Source organism: Hyperolius riggenbachi, chromosome 1, assembly GCF_040937935.1.
Source record: "Hyperolius riggenbachi isolate aHypRig1 chromosome 1, aHypRig1.pri, whole genome shotgun sequence".
NCBI lineage: Eukaryota > Metazoa > Chordata > Amphibia > Anura > Hyperoliidae > Hyperolius > Hyperolius riggenbachi.
Window position 1 is genome coordinate 263,783,633 of NC_090646.1, and position 17,241 is coordinate 263,800,873.

General features: G+C 42.2%; 1 protein-coding gene across 2 annotated transcripts in view; it reads right to left on the reverse strand.

Moving 5' to 3' along the window:
- AFF1 (ALF transcription elongation factor 1) overlaps positions 1-17,241 on the reverse strand; it is a 205,870-nt gene that overhangs the window by 148,152 nt on the left and 40,477 nt on the right. The window contains exons 2-3 of one of the 2 annotated variants that reach the window (XM_068233478.1): positions 15,369-15,489; positions 12,516-13,355 (exon numbers count right to left, since the gene is read on the reverse strand). In XM_068233478.1, coding sequence (XP_068089579.1) covers positions 12,516-13,355; positions 15,369-15,489 — 961 coding nt within the window. Of the gene's footprint in view, positions 1-12,515; positions 13,356-15,368; positions 15,493-17,241 lie in introns of both variants that reach the window. The other variant, XM_068233477.1, reaches the window with a different exon arrangement.

Genomic DNA, 17,241 nt, shown 5'->3' on the forward strand with positions numbered 1-17,241 from the left:
CCACTGCTAGGTTTGCTACAGTAACTGTCATTTACTGCATTTAAATGTATACTTTTTTTCCTTTGAAACTTTAAAGTCGATTTTCTCAAAAACTATAAGGTCTTTTTGAAAAATTTCTTTTTCCTCTTGTACCCACATATCTCCTTAATATACCCTGCAAATTTGGTGATTCTAGCTTGTAAGGGGGCTTAGAAATTCAACGCGAAAAAAACGGACTTTAGGCGAAAATTAATGCGAAAATATTCGGCGAATTTTCGCCTTTCGAAACGAAAATAGTACTTATTTTCGCGAAAATTCGGCGAAAAGAATATTTGCATTTTCGCTCATCACTGTTTTAAATCTGCTGCTAATGTTATCCTATGTGTCTGTGCACACTGGAGCAATGAGGTTTTGTAAAAAAAAACCCATATCATTACATTGGGAAGAGCTTTTGAAACCTCTAGTGCCCAAACGCTAGAGGTTTCAAAAGCTCTTCCCAATGTAATGCTATGGGGTTTTTTTTTACAAAACCTCATTGCTCCAGTGTGCACAGACACATAGGATAACATTAGCAGCAGATTTAAAAACTCAAAACGCTCAGAAAAACTCCTCTGGTGTGCACCAGGCCTAACAGTGTATGAGGAATTGAAGAGGCAGCGTGCAGTGTGAGGTATCTGCAGCTCTTTTAGATTTGATGTGACACCCCTGTCCGTTCAATGCCAGGGGAACATTTTATCAGCAATACTGAGTTCCCACAGCTGAACTTCTGCTCTCCAGGGATAGGATATCAAAGATGTGCACCCAGTGCAGACACATATACTTTCATAAATTATGAACAAAAAGTCATATTTTATCTAAAAGTATAATAAAAAAAAGGAGAAACACTTCGTGGGCAATTTAACTGTGAACTATTGTCATAATATAGGAAAAAAAAATCAATAAAGCTAGAAGATATCAGTGAAGAATAAAGCTTTTGCACACACTAGATGAAACTTGGCTGAGGCTGCCAATACCAACCGCCTGTTAGGAGTATCCAGCACAAGCACAGCATGGCCCCGACGCCTCAGCCAGTGACCATCTTGATGAATTGACTCGGGCTGGGGGCATTGGTCTTCTCACTCCCCCTGTCCATCGCATGATGCCCCTTGTGCACCATTTGCTGATCAGGTGCACAAATTCCATTCGCTATATGCCTGTTCCAGACTTAAGGTTTATACACACTTCAGATGTACAGTATGTCGTTCAAAATGAACGATGAAAAAAAGAATCCAGTGTCATTAACAATGGCATGCATACACACGGCAGGATGAAACATCGGATAATTTGTCTACGCAGGCAGAAATGGTACTTCTTTTCACGCAACCGCACTTCGTGGATGCTTCGGTCATGATCTACCATATCACATACACATTCTTGATTATAAACGATTGTCAGCCGAAACTATGCACCGGAGCAGATTGGCCAAAGTAACCAAAAACTGACGTTTATCGTTGCATTTTTCAGTTGTTCGCTTCCATTTCCGTTAATATTTAGTCGAACATTTGCTCATCGTTCGTTTTGAATGACTTCCATCGGACATATGTATAAAGCTTTAGAAAGTATTTAACCTTGAAGAGTAGCAGTAACAGCAACAACAAATGTATTACTTATCACAAGAAAGATTAAAGCTACTGTGAATCTGAGGGGTAAAGAAGGGGTAAAGAAGGAGCAGGACTTTAGAGACTTTAGCTGTGATAGAGAGAGAGAAAAAAGAAAGAAAGAAATGGGTTGCTGACGTGAGCCATACTGCTGCCATAATCTGTTGGTTAAGATCTAAAAGAGTCTATAAAGAGCTGTTTGGTCCTGCACAGTAAAGTCCATGTGAGTCACTGTACAACTATCCACTGTGGATTATTCCATTCTGCAGTGAAAGCTGCTAGTCTATTCAGGAGACAAGGCTTAGCTTGGCATTGTTACCAAGCACAGGAGCTGCCAGGAGTGAAATAGCAGCTGCAGGTGACATCCAGGCTCTGGAAATTTAATTAGTGAAGAGCAATGTGGAAGAGGAAATCTCTAGCTTAATGTCATTACAGCAATGAGAGGCAAGGGGGTCATTGTGCAGGGAACGTTAAAGGAATCCAACTTTTTATCTTTCACACTGCGTAAGATACATATGCCTGTTCACACATGCTTAAGCCAAATGCACTTATAAAAAACTCATACTAACAGCATGCGGTTTAATATGTACTTCTATTTAACAAGTTGTAAAACTGAATGAAATGTGAACTAATGAGTACGATTGCTGCTTGAAATGCACTGTGATGTGACAACTCACATTTGTATGTACATGAAAAATGACAAGAATGGAGCAACCCAAAATATCATTGGAGAGTAGTAGCTTTCCGAATTCCTTAAAGGGACACTTAAGTCAAACAAAAAAAATGAGTTTTACTCACCTAGGGCTTCCAATAGCCCCCTGCAGCTGTCCGGTGCCCTCGCCGTCTCCCTCCGATCCTCCTGGCCCCGCCAGCAGCCACTTCCTGTTTCGGTGACAGGAGCTGACAGGCTGGGGACGCGAGTGATTCTTCGCGTTCCCAGACACGTTAGCACCCTCTATGCTGCTATATGGTATATGATATATGCTATAGCAGCATAGATGGCGCTATTGTGGCCAGGAACGCGAAGAATCACTCGCGTCCCCAGCCTGTCAGCTCCTGTCACTGAAACAGGAAGTGGCTGCCGGCGGGGCCAGGAGGATTGGAGGGAGATGGCAAGGGCACCGGACAGCCGCAGCGGGCTATTGGAAGCCCCAGGTGAGTAAAACTCATTTTTTTTGTTTGACTTAAGTGTCCCTTTAAGTATTCCTGAGGTAAGCAGTTCTTCCACAAAAAAAGAAGAATACCAGTACAACATATTAAATGCATACAGTTTTGGCCTTATGTGTGCTTATAAATAACTGGAAGTGGCTATTTCAGAAATGATTTGCCCTTGTGTTTACCAGTAATTCCTACTGTGTGGTCCCTCTGTGTGCATGCTGGTGGCCCCTGCTGAGCGACAAGGTTAATCAGGTAACCTACTGTATACAAATGGAATACTGTTTATAGCATCCTTATTGTGAACACCTACCGTATAGCTTTTTAAATATGTAAATAAAAAATACACTAAAAGCATGAACAACACATGGCTGCACAGGTAAATTGCATGCAAATGTGGTCCCAAAATGAGACCACATATTTAATTGGATTACAAGAGCTAAAAAAAAATGGAACGCTTGCAAGTAAACCGTCAATTTACATCACACAGGCTGCAACTATTCCCTTACACTTTATTGTTTGATTTAATTGCAAAGTTAGGCCTTGCAATGCTGGTGCGATAATTAAATCCCCTGGTGCATCAATGGATGCTGCTTTTAGAAGTATTGGTGGGTAATTTACATTGCTTTTGGTGAATTTGTTTCAGCACCACACACCACTTACCGTTTACCTCCAAAGTAAGCCGTAAGTTCATCCTTTTTCCTGGAAATGCCCAGTAAAGATTAAAGTGAACCCACGGTGAGAACGATATGGAGGCTGCCATATTTATTTCCTTTTAAATAATACTGGCAGCCCTGCTGATCTATTTGCAGTCTTCTACCCAGAATTTTTTTCACGCTGGGTGGCATGAAAAAGTAGCCGAGTGGGGCAAGATGAGAGAATACAGGGCCAGCGCTTCTCTGTACAAATCTGCTTACAGCAGGAGAAAGTGAGACGATGACAGCCGGGTACAGCACCTGGCTAAAAGAGCCTGGGGAGAACACTGTATTTGGCTGCAGTAGTGTCTGAATAACACCAGAAACAAGCATGCAGCTAAGCCAGCCAGATCTGACAATATTGTGAGAAACACCTGACCTGCCTAGGCTGGTTCAGCGCCTATGGCTGAATGTATTAGAGGCAGAGGATCAGCAGGACAGCCAGGCAACTGGAATTGCTTAAAGGGAAATAAATATGGCAGTCTCCATATGACTCTTACCTTGGGTTCACTTTAAACGGACACTGTATTAGGGAGAGGGGGGGGGGGGTTCGGGGGAAAATAAGTTGAACTTACCCGGGGCTTCGAATGGTCCCCCGCAGACATCCTGTGCCCGCGCAGCTGGTCGTCAAGAGGTTAAGCCATGAGCAAGCAACACAACAAAAACAACAAAAACAAAACCTACAAATGCCTCCATTTATGTAAAACAATGATAAACTCATCAGAACAGAGAGAGACCCATTCGTCCTAATAAACCTACAAATTCCTAAATCAATATAGGGGAAAATGAAACAGGAGGCTTAATTGGAAGGAATGAAGTGAGAGCTAAAATTTTGCAGCTGCTCCAGTTCAAACCGCCTTGAGAGATATAAACTGATTTAGTAAGATAGCATTCAGAGGAAGAAGCAAATTGTCACAGATCTGTCATGAAGTGGATAGGATTCAGTGCCGACTTGATAAAACCAATGCTGATTAGTGCAGCTACATGGCTTGGAGCACCGAAGCAGATGAATAGTTTTCATAGTTGTGCTCAGGGTGAAACATTCCAGGGCTATCATCTGCTTGCCCTTGGTGTTTTCTTCCACGCTTAACGTTCATTCAAGATATAGGTGCATATACAATTGCTGTAGATGTTACAGCATGTCCAAGAGATCTACAAGGAATGCTATGCTTTTCAATGACAGGTCATGGTGAAGGTCTATCGTGCAGTAAAGACCATAGTCCTGAATGGTCATAATACACATAATACATGCAACTTGTAGCTTGCGCCTTAAAGAGTAACATGCATAATTTTCAATTGCCCCATAAGGATTTAGCAATATTTAGCAGCACTCCCTACCTAGGAAGTGATTGTTCAAGTCCACCAGATGAATTGGCACACTATGTATATAGTAGGAATGGTGCTTTACTGAACAAGTGCCAACAATCAGTAGAATGGCTGCCACAGGGAACAACAGGAGTAGAGTCTAGCATGAGTAGGCACAGATGTTCTGGCACCCTAGACTTCCCATGCCAAACTGCACGCAAGTGCGCTGGCTGGCCCAACTGTCACCCCTCCATTACTCCACAGGTGTTAGGTAACCAGAGGTACCCTCAGTATTAAGTGGCTAGAGGTACCCTCAAGTATTGGGTAGCTAGAGTAGCCACCAGCTAAAGGGAGATCTCGTCATTGGAATGCCTAGACCCAGGTGAATAACCTCATTTACGCTTTGCTTGGGACTCTGCATAAGGAAGAAAGGCACCGGCGGGAGGGGAATGAGCCACCTTTTAATCATCAGGTGCCTGAAGGCATGAGCCTACAGTGCCTTGTGGAAAATCTGCCAGGACCGGTAAGGATTTTAGCTCTAACAAATCCCGTTCTCCATGCTCCATCATTTAGTCAGAGCCTGTCATGGCAGTTTAAAGGGACACTGTAGGGGGGTCAGGGGAAAATGAGTTGAAGTTACCCAGGGCTTCTAATGGTCCCCCACAGACATCCTGTGTTGGCGCAGCCACTCCCCAATGCTCCGGCCCCGCCTCCGGTTCACTTCTGGAATTTCAGACTTTAAAGTCTGAAAACCACTGCGACTGCGTTGCCGTGTCCTCACTCCCGCTGATGGCACCAAGAGCGTACTTCGCAGGCCCAGTATGGTCTGTGCCTGCGCCGTGCACTCCTGGTGACATCAGGGGAAGCAAGGATACGGCAACACAGGCGTAGTGGTTTTCAGACTTTAAAGTCTGAAATTCCAGAAGTGAACCGGAGGCGGGGCCGGAGCATCGGTGAGTGGCTGGGCGAGCACAGGATGCCTGCGGGGGACCATTAGAAGCCCCGGGTAACTTCCAACTCATTTTCCCCTGACCCTCCTACAGTATCACTTTAACTCAAGAACTTTTTAGACTTCTTATTAAACTTTATTAATAAAGTGATAACATGTTACACATTGCAGTACAATACATAAGGGAGAAATTACATACACGGTAGACAGGGAGACATGGGTAGGGATACATACAAAGATTTGAACAGAAGATTACACTGTAGTATAGTAGAATAGTAGGAATCCCGCTATAGTAGAACACCGATGGTAGTAGGAATCATGCTATAGTAACACCGAAATATACACTTTGAAGATAGAGTATTTACAGCTGTACAGAACATTATTATTAACCTATAATTTCTGGATGAAATATTTTAATGTAAATGACTAGTCCGATTAGCTTTAATTTGTGAGTAAAGTAGTACAGTACTGTATTAAATATGATCTAATGCCAACTAGATTCACTACTGGTTACTGTAGTGATGTTATACTGAATGGCAATTTTGGCCCTTTTTCTGTTTGTTTTGACTGTATTTTCATACTGACAGCTGAAATAGCCTATGTCCCACACTGATGTTAAAGAGCTTGCCATAGAAGAATAATAAAAATGCAACGCAAAAAGAGCAAATGATACAGTCATTAAAATAATAATAATAAGAAGAAGAAGAAAACTCAAAGATATGACTCCACGTTCAATGCGACTAACATCAGATTCAAAAAGTAAAATGCTGGTAGCAATAAGATCTTGCATCTGCTAGTTTTAGGTCTTTGTTATGTTTCATAGTGGAATGAGTAAATTCTGTAGAAATACACCAAAAACATTCCCCTACCTACACAAATTCCAGACGCTAGAATGCTGAATACCAGAGAGCCACATCACACAAGGAAACAAGCCTCAGAGTAAATGGACGGTTTAAGACTCTGATTTAAATGTTCCTTCCTCTTTCCTCTCTAGACATTTTCTTGTTGAAACTTTGTTGCTACAGAGTTGGCTCAGGTAAAGGAAACCATATTTACTAAACAGACTTAAGGACAGGAAAAGCCACTTGTCATTACAGAAGGATTGAGCAACAACAGCTCAATGATTATTAGAGTCTCTGGGAAGTTTTATTGGATATATGTTGCCAAACTACACCCTGTGACTCATTTTAGGCCAAGAACCAGCATTGCTTTCTGTAAGGATAAATAAATGTAGCTAAAGCTAATAGAAAGAAAACATCCAAAAAGGTAGATCATTTAGACCTTGTGGAGTGCAGGAAGAAATTGAACAAAAAGTATTCTGCTAGGTACACACCATACAATTTTCAGGCAGATTTACATGCCAGATCGATTATTTCCAACATGTACAATCTAAATTTCGATCGATTTTTCATTTTTTTAAATCATTTTTTTTAATCGATTTTCATAAAACGGAATGAAAATCGATTAAAAAAAATTAAGAATTAAAATAATAGAAAAATCTATTGAAATTCAGATAGGACATGTTGGAAATAATCGATCTGGCAGTTAAATCTGCCAGAAAATTGTATGGTGTGTACCTAGCATTAAGCCATGTACACACACTACTTGGCAGCTGTTCAGGACCTTCTCAGCTGAGAATGTAATGCATATACAGATGTCAGCCCCTCATACACACCCAACAGCACATAAAGATTTGGCATGCTGATTCTTTAGTGAAAGTCACACCCAAGCCCATTGTTCCCCTCTTCATCCTCCCCACCGGAAGTCGCTCCCATTGATCTCTCTCCCCCAGTAACAGAACGCATCTTGAGGCTGTGGTCTCGAGACACATCTGAATGGCACGTGTCCTTGAACTGTCCCTCAGGGGATCAAGGCCAGGTCCCTGCAGGTGACAATCATTGTGCAAGTGTACGCTCCCTTAGTATAAGAGGTCCTGTGGATTGTCCTATGAGCTGTAAATGTTTGTGCAAGTGAATGATCATTATGTTTAAATTTGCAAAGATCAAAGGGAATAAAAGATCATCAAATATATGTGATTGGGTATTTTTGCTTTAAAAGCAATCAGCTTGCCGATTTCCTGAAGTGTGGCTATAGTATTTGCATCTGTCAATCAAGAATTTGATTGCTTCATTTTAAATTCCCTGCTGCCCTGACCAGAGGACTAGTGTACTTGAGTACTGACTTCTTCTGCACTACTTATAGACCTTCTCTAACAAAACTTTTATTCTTTGAAAAACCTACTGGGAAAATCTCCATCTGTAAAGTTTCCATGAGACATAAAGCTGACTAATGTGTTTACTTGATGATAGACAAACCAAAGCATACTTTTTGCCACAAATTATTACAGTACATTAAAATAATGTCTTGTGTAAAGTTCACATCTCTAAGGGCTCGGTTCCACTATGGGTGATAGCCACATGTGTATCTGGAAGCAGAATCACACTATTGAAGTCAAAGGGCTGCATAATATGTTGGTGCTTTATAAATACAATAAATAAATAAATAAAGGGCTGCTTCCAATTCGCGTATACAGGCAAAGGTAAAAATAGAGCCGGCTGCATTTTTTTTTATTCCCTATAGCCGTGGCTAGAGAGATTTGGATGCATACTCGCATCATTACAAGAGGATGGATGCCGGCACAAATGGAAACCTAGCCTAGCTTTTCGCACCATTATCCAGTTTCAAACAAAAAAGTTTAAGCTCTTACCCCATGCACATTTGATGCTATATTGAAAGAATATCTCATAGTCTGGCTGGCTCCCATTTTATATCATCACATGCAATAGAAGACAATTATTAAGATGTAATTGCCAACACCATGTCTGTTTCAGGTGATATTTTATACTTGATCAATATAGCAGGAGCTGATTTGATTTCTACTAAGCCTATTCTGTCCGATGAAGAGTGAAAATGAGTGAGATAGATCCTGTTGAAACTAAAATAGTAATTGATGAAGTGATTTGTAAATACCGTATAAAAAATAAAAAATTGAAAGGCCACCAATGATGGCAAAGAAAACCTGTACTTACAGTTTGTTAGCCAAAGTAATCACAAGCGATTGCTCTAGAGAACACAAATCTAGTGTGTGAACTAATCATACAGTAAGCTTGTGTCCAAATCCTGTCAAGCAAATCTTTACAAATATTGTACCAGCTGACATCTTCCAACTCTGTGTTATATCTGTATCAGGCCCCCTTGCACACTGCAAATCAAATTTGCACTTCCAATTTGCAATTCCAATTTTCCCTGGATGCTATCAAATCAAAAAGAGAAAAATGCAAAAAACCAAACAAACTAAAAAAAAAAAAACAACACAGCAGCATGCAGTACAGATTAAAAAAAAATATATATATAGCCAAAATCAGGAGTGCACGTAAAATCACATAAAAAATGCAAATCAGAAAATTGTATGTAGTGTGCAAGAGGCCTCAAGCTCCACACACACCATACAATCTTGGTTGTACAGATTTACCAAATCTATGTAGTATAAGGGCCAACAGATTGAAAATACCTTGAATGATTGATTGGATAAGCTCTTATACTACATGAAAGTGGTAAGATTGAACAACCTAGATTGTATGGTGTGTGTTGAGCCTTAGTGTGATTTTTCGTTCAAATTAAATCATTTTTTATGTAGGTACAGGGTGAGACCCAGGCCTTATGCTGCGCATACACGGCGCCAGTACCGGCACGCCCCCGTTCGTACGCGCGGGCGAGTGGATCGATTCCCGCTCGTCCTCGCGGAATCGATCCCCCGCGTGATGGGACACCTCGGATATTATCAATCAAGCCATTAGCAGCTCGATTGATAACAAGGAAACTGACCGTGTATGCCCAGCATTAGTTATAAATTGGGCCTGCCCTTTCCTCCCTTACTAAGCTGCTCCTATTTGCGAACTCTCTCCATCTCTAATTATGTGAGAATAGTGACAGATTAAATGGGTTCCAAACTTCAGTTAACCGATAACAGATTTTCCTGCGATAAAACAGCAAAACCTGGTGTGTGTGTGTGAGCAGTTGTGCTCTTTTCTTATCGTTTGATACTCATATGTACAGTTTTTTTATGTGTACATCATTCATGTTTTTTTATATACAATTTTTGAGACATCAGGTGGACCCCATAGGTGTGTATATGGTGTGAATGAGTGGATGGTGTGTGCAGATACTGCATTTTAACTTTTTTTGCTCGAACTAGAATAAAAATATATATGAGCATTATCCTTTGATCCTTTTTATGCCCAGTGCTCCTTTAATTCATAGTACTTTCTTTGCAACAAGTCAAATGTCATGCTTTATTGGGAAACACTGTAAAAGGACAGTTGGAAGCAAGACAAACGTTTCAGGGGTACCAACAATTATTTTCACATACACTGAAGAAGGCAGGTGCCAGCCACAGAGGCAAATACCTTCTTGTACCCCAATAAGAAACTGAAAACACAGTACAGTATTAAAAAAAATCTATATACGCCAGAAATAAGAAAACAGATTGCAAGCTAATCATCATCACTTATATCTGTGTATAAATTCAACCTACGGTACTAAGCTCATTTATGACCTGTCAACCAGAAGATTTCAAGCACAGCTTTGCTAGAAAAATATGCTTACAAATCACTTAAAAGGGTATTGTCACCATAAAAATAAAATTTCAACAACAACTGGTCTGAGTGTATTAAGTGATAAAGATGTTAATCTGCTGTTATGGTTTGTAGTTATCACATACTTCAGGAGCACTGGCCCTAGTGCCAAGCAGTGCCAAAGAGTTGAATGCTGGGAGTTCTTTTTATCTCTAATATATTCCTCCTCTTCCATTTATTTCCCTGCCTAGCTCCTTAGCAAAAACACCCTCTGTTTGTGTTTACAAGCAAGGCTGAAGTGACTCAGTGATTGGATGTGTAAATAAAAAAATGACAGTGCAGTTGTTAGTATACACCTCAGTGGGAGTGCCTGAAGACTCTGGGAGGAGGGCAGCTAATGAATACACAATGAGCAAGAGAAGGGATGGGGAAAACATGTCAGGGAGGATATGATGTCAGCATTAGCTTGGCAAGATGGCCACTGCCTAGAATAGGATTTTCTGCTTTCCTTTATAAAATTCACAGGAATCATTACGTGGATAGCACAATACATCTGTTATGTAAGTAGAAGTAGTATTTATCTACTTATATATGTGTTTTTTTTCTAGGTTAGCACGGGTGTCGCTTGTTCTTTAAGTGAAGCAGAAAAGCTCAGCAAACAGGAAAGACAAACAAAATGCAGTCATTGCTATGTTATCACTTGAACACAGCACAACGCCCGCTACCTCAAACATGATGAAAGTAGAGAAGCTGAAGCAAACACTGAAAATATACTAGTATAGCAGCATACAGATATATTATCACCAGCAACTTTATTCATTTTTAACCACTGACATGAAAAACGTAACTAATAACACGCACCTTAAGGTGTAACTGAAACAGCGAGAGCTGGCAGCTCCAGGGCTGATCTCCCAGTAGCCGCGCGACAAGTGTTCAATCTCCATAGTGTCAGTGCCGTCATGTGATACGCTGCCTGTGCATGCTAGAAGGTCACGTGGAGTCGCTGTGGCGATAGAAAGGATGCCAATTGCGCAGCCGAGTGAGTAAGTGCATTAAAGCTCTGCTCACAACTCTGCATATAACTGGGGAGGGAGATGGCAGACTACCTATAATAGGGGCTGCCTAATACAGGTAATACAGGTGCACATGGCTACCTGTAACAGGGGGCTGTCTAATATGGGGACACGCATGACTACGTATAATGGGGGCTGCCTAATACATGGGGCACAGGGCTACCTATAATAGAAGGGCTGCTTAATACAGGGACACATATGGCTACCTATGATGGTGGGCTTCCTAATATGGGGGCACACATGGCTACCTATAAGCGGGGCTGCCCAATACCGGTGCTCGCCCGGCTACCTGTACTGGGGGCTGCCTAAGCGAGCACACTTGGCTTCTTATATGGGTGGGGGGGTTGGCTAAACTTTGGGCATGCCTGGCTACCTATACTGAGAAGGCTGCCTATATTTTGAGTCCACCTTGCTACCTATACCTTACATAAAGTGAAGAAGAAGTGGAAGGGGAAACACTGGCACCACCTCATATTGTGGGGCAATGTACGTGCACGTCACATGTTCCTTCAGAACTGCTTTAATTCTCCATGGCATTCCTCAGAGATTATAGTCCATCTTGGCACAATAGCATCACGCAGTTTCAATTGCAGATCTTTCGTCTGCACATCCATGATGCGAATCTGCCCTTCCACTACCTCACAGGGAAAATGCTGCTCCCTTATGTGTGTTGGGTGGTTTGTTTTTGTTTGTTGTTACCTTTAGGGTCACTTTGCCTGTGTTTTGGGAGAAATGTGGGCCCATTGTCTTTGTGTTAGTTACATTACAGATAGTTCCATCCACATCCTGTCATAGCAATACTGATTTTTGGCCGCGGCGCACTTTGCAAGCCGCACTCACTCCTATTCTGGTCCGGCCCCTTGGTCAAAATTCAGAAACCCTTGTGGGCATCGAGTCAAAAAGTTTACCCACCCCTGTATCGGACCAGACAGTGTGGTCCAATCCCACAGAATAGCTGCTGTAGCACAAATTGCTGCAAAACATAAAACTGGCCACTGGAGTCCATAGCCCTCTCACTTTACGTGTGCTTTACTAAAATGGATGATATGACCGCACCGTTCTATTCAATAACAATTTTACGTAAAATATAAAACAAAGGAGATGCAAAATATGTACTTATCGACTTTTGTGAATATTTAAGAACATACCTCATAGGTTTCTGATGTGTGCTTAGAAAACTTTTCCTTGGCATTAGGTTTAAGATCAAAATGACTTCCAAATGACTCCACATGGTAGTCCTCTTGCAGCAGTTTAAGATCTGGAGAATGAGTAGGAGCTTGATCTTGACCATCCATTGGCCTAACATAAGCAGTGGGCTTTGGAGGCAATGTAGTATTTGTCAAATATTTTGGGAAAGTCTGGGTAGAAGGCACTAAATTAGCAACAGAAGCTGTTCCTTCTCTTTTGCCCAAATCATTTAAAACTGGAGATTTGGTAATGTGGTGGTGAGACTTTTCATGGCTTTGGCCGTGCTTTGGCTTGGAATCGTCCAGGTGGCTGGAATGTAATGGAGACAATGGCTCAACTGGAGGGGACAAGGAGGACAGCAGAGGAGAAAGGGCTGAGATGGATGCAGGGGAGGATAAATGTACAGCAGACCGATTCTCTTGTGTTTTCTTGCTGCTTCTCTCCATGAACATGGTGCCTGAACGCTGTTCATGAACACTCTTATCCTGAAGGCTGGGGCAACTTTGGCTATGGGTCTTCTTTAATTCATTACAGGCCAGCTCAGGGGCTTTAGGAGGCCTTGGTCGAGGCCCTGAAGTCATACAAGAGTTCTTTTGAGGACCCACAGGCCTATTGGCACTGCTGTGGGACAAGTGTCTGTCAGCTTTTACCGGCGATGAGACTGGCAAAGTACTTCTAGGGATGTCATCAAGACTGTGGTGGGACTTTGCACCAATCAGTTCCTTTACCTCTTCATAAACCTCTTCATATTTACCGAGCATGCTCTGTATTCGACTTGACAATTCATCCCCTTTGCTTGTCTAAAAAAACAAAAAACAAAACAAACGTAGCATGACAGGTCACAACTGTTGCATTACATTCTATAGACCATAACATATATATCTCAAAATGGTGTGTGTGTGTGTGTGTGTGTGTGTGTGTGTGTGTGTGTGTGTGTGTGTGTGTGTGTGTGTGTGTGTGTGTGTGTGCGCGTGCGTGCGTGCGTTGAAGCCTGGACCTCTGGCGGCAAGTGCAGTGCTGCAAACGCTTCTCGTTCCAGGTAACCAACTTCCAATCTCCCTTGAAGCCCTGTGTTCACCACTAGCGATGTTGCGAACTTCGCAGAATGGTTTCACAGCGAACAGGCCATGGGGAATGAACTAGGGGTCATTTCCACATTCTTCATATTACGCATTACTGCGCAAACGCTTTCCCGGCAACCACGCATCCTTGATTGCGCGCCTGCAGCTGGAAGCACTCTGCGCATGCACACTACGTCACGCAGAGCACTCCCGGCTGCAGGTGCGCGATCAAGGATGTGCGGCCACCAGGAAAACGTCTGCGCAGTAATGCAAAGTATGATGAATGCGGAAATGACCTCAAGGTCATTCCGCATGGCCTGTTCGCTGCAAACAGTTCAGGCCATCTCTATTCACCACTAGTGGTCCAGGCTTCACTGTCATGTAACTGCAGTGAAGTCTCTGGACTACTGAGAGTTCTAGGCACAGAGATAGCGCTTGATTGGCAGTTGCAAAAAGCCATTATTTCCCACAATGCAACGAGGTTCACAGACAGTGAACTGTCAGGACCATGGTCATGACATCACAATGTGGGAGGGATTTCACCACAATATCAACCATACAGATCCCCCTGATGATCTATTTGAGAAAAGGTAAAGATTTCTCGTGGGGAAAGAGGTTATCAACTACTGATTGGAATGAAGTTCAATGCTTGGTTAAAGATCCTCTTTAGGCCGGTTTTACACTGCATACTGGTGGTAGTTCCTTGTGCTGCACTCAGTGTGATTAGGTACCTGCACACTTGTTTATTGTACTTCCTGGTTGCTGTAAACAGCTTTGTTTACTGAATATGAGATGTGGATATTAAGCAGCACCAGAGGTGCAATAACTTTCTTATTGCTTTAGGATACAGATGTGTCTGCATCTTTTATACTTGCCGCACATAGGATTCCTTGTGACCTGTTATCAGACAGCTATTTCATTATTGATTACATGTACTGTGTGATCCATTAGCTCTGAACTACGAGATTTTTTAAATTAGTCTTTTTTTTATTGTTTTTATACTTTTTTGACAATCAATATAAATGATTGTTTGCATGGTACTGCATTCTACATTGATTAGCATTTGAGCAGTACTACATTGATTAGCAAAATGTATTCCTTGGTTCCGAAACATGAATCTCAAAGCCCCAACCAGCACAATATTTCAGGAAACCACTGAATGGTGGACCAAGGAGAATCCTCCCTGGGCAAGGAGGATTCCAATTGGTCTGATTCAACCCAGTGGTGAGACCTAGTGGTTTATTATGATTTTGCTGAGGCTCCCATGGCATTGTGGTACTTGATCCTAGCAGTGGCATATATATGGTGTAAAAAAAACATACCTCCCCCAAGTCGTAGCAACTCGGCGGGAGAAGTAATTTGGGATCCGGTGATTGCTGGAACCCTGAATTATCCTTGTGGGCACTACAGCATTACTGCTGTAGTGGCTGGCAAAGAGACCACCTGTTTAACAGCAGAGTACCCAAGCGGTGCATGTCTCTGGCAGCCCAATGGGCAGCAGAGCTTGAATTTAGGGGTGTGCATTGATGGATGCAAAAAGATAATGTGATTTGGGCATAGACATTACAACAGACACAGCTTATCCACACAGAATACAATGTGAACGCACTATTGCACGTCAGTCAGAGTGAACCTACCCCAATGTTCACCTAAATTACCCAGAGTTCATTCTCTACCGGTTAGAGATTAACCCACTTATTCTGCTGTTTTAATTACCCAATGTAAAGATTAAAAAAAAAACCTGAGGCATACCTTGTAGGGTTCTGGAAAAAGGGGGGCACTGTCGTTGAATGTATCCCTTTCTTGAAGAATTTCTTGATTTCGCCTCTCACGTTCTCTGATCCGAAGTAAATTTCTGTCTTCATTGTATAAGCTGCTAAGAAAACAAGTCACACCTTTATGTTTCAGTTCCTTGACTACAGAGCCACATATCTTATTTCACACCACACTGAACCTTCCCAGCAATGTCACGTATGTTCACTGTTAGCACAACAAAACCCTAGTACTAAGGCCACCAAAAGGAGGGGAGGAGGCAAGGGAAACAGGTAAGGGGGGAGGCAGGGGTCTAAGGCCGGTGTGCAGAGTAACAATTTGTGGTGTAGCCAAATTGAAAAAGACAAAAAAAAAAACACCACAACCCTCACATATGCTGTCCCTTCCATACTTCCATTAGTGTGTACCACTCTTCATCTGCTCCCAGTAAGCGTGTAGTCCATTGTACGCATTAACCAAAAGTGGACACCATTACATTAACTATGCCTTCATTAAATTTGTTATCCATTCTATTTTTACAATTTTATTTTTAGCCCCCCCATGGCCAACAGCTTCAGATGTCCTCTATGCCTTTTTGTCCCATTTTAAGCTAATTTGACCCATAAGCTCCACATGTCCACCCATTACACGAGAATTGTATCACGCGTCCAGAGACACCTCTGACAGAGCCAGGCACTGAAGCATACTGAACAAGTATTACTACCTCCTTTGGCAGGGTTCCTATAAGCTGCTGGCTTCTCCCCTCCTTATGCTGCACTTTCGCATCAGTCATAAGACAACAGTCATTTTGAAATGTCTTATGTGACTGTACAGGGAGAGAGAAGCCACAGGAGACACTGGCAAAACATATAATTATTCTTAAGCAGCTTGCTACAACAGCGATATATGAAAGTGGAGAAAGGGGGTGCCGAGAGGGGGGATTCAGAGAAGGAAAACAGCCCACAAGTGGGCCTACTGACAAAGCAGAGCCTAAAGCTGCACACAGACACACCATTTTTAAATGTTCATGATCTTTTTTGGGGAAAATCTAATTAGAATATAGATATCCCTGGATGCCTGCAGTCTCCATTTCAGCCATCTGTCAAGTTTAAGTATCCTCAGGACCCACTATTGTGGTTCAGGCTTCAGGGGGGCTACTTCTACCCCTTCTCCCTACCCATACAGCTTAGTGGGCTGATGATTTAGAGAAAAACATCCATACAGCCATCTGAGAAATTACGTAACCCAAAGCAATCAGGAAAGACCGTTTCAAGCAACGTTTCTGCACTAGGTATGCAAAGCTTAGCAGCAGTGCCATCTCTTAGCTTGTTCCTTCAACTGGCCCTACATAAAATTATTAAAGAGAATCTGTACTCTAAAATTTTTACAGCAAAAAGCATACCATTCTATTCATTATGTTCTCCTTGGCCCCTCTGTGCTGTTTCTGCCACTCTCTGCTGCAATCCTGGCTTGTAATTAACAGTTTTAGGCAGTGTTTACAAACAAACTAACCAGCTTGTGATAGGCTCACATAAGCAGAGTGTGTGAGTCATACAGAGCCTGCAGGGGGCCTGCAGAGGGTGTGTATCGCTTCTATCCAATCACAAGCAGCCCTGCACATTCCACACATTCCAGCCTTAGCTGACAGAGCCGACAGAAGAAAACAGATTAGATCATATAACAGAGGTAACACAGCCACTGTGCAATTAGGAAGGGCTGCAGTAAGCCAGAGCACATTAGAACAGGCAAATGAACTTATAGGATAGAAGAACGAAGGCTGAAAATGTTGTTACAGAGTCTCTTTAATTAATGCAGAACGAATACTATCCTTCGTACTTTTTTTTTAATATAGGAAACTGTACTTTATTCACTC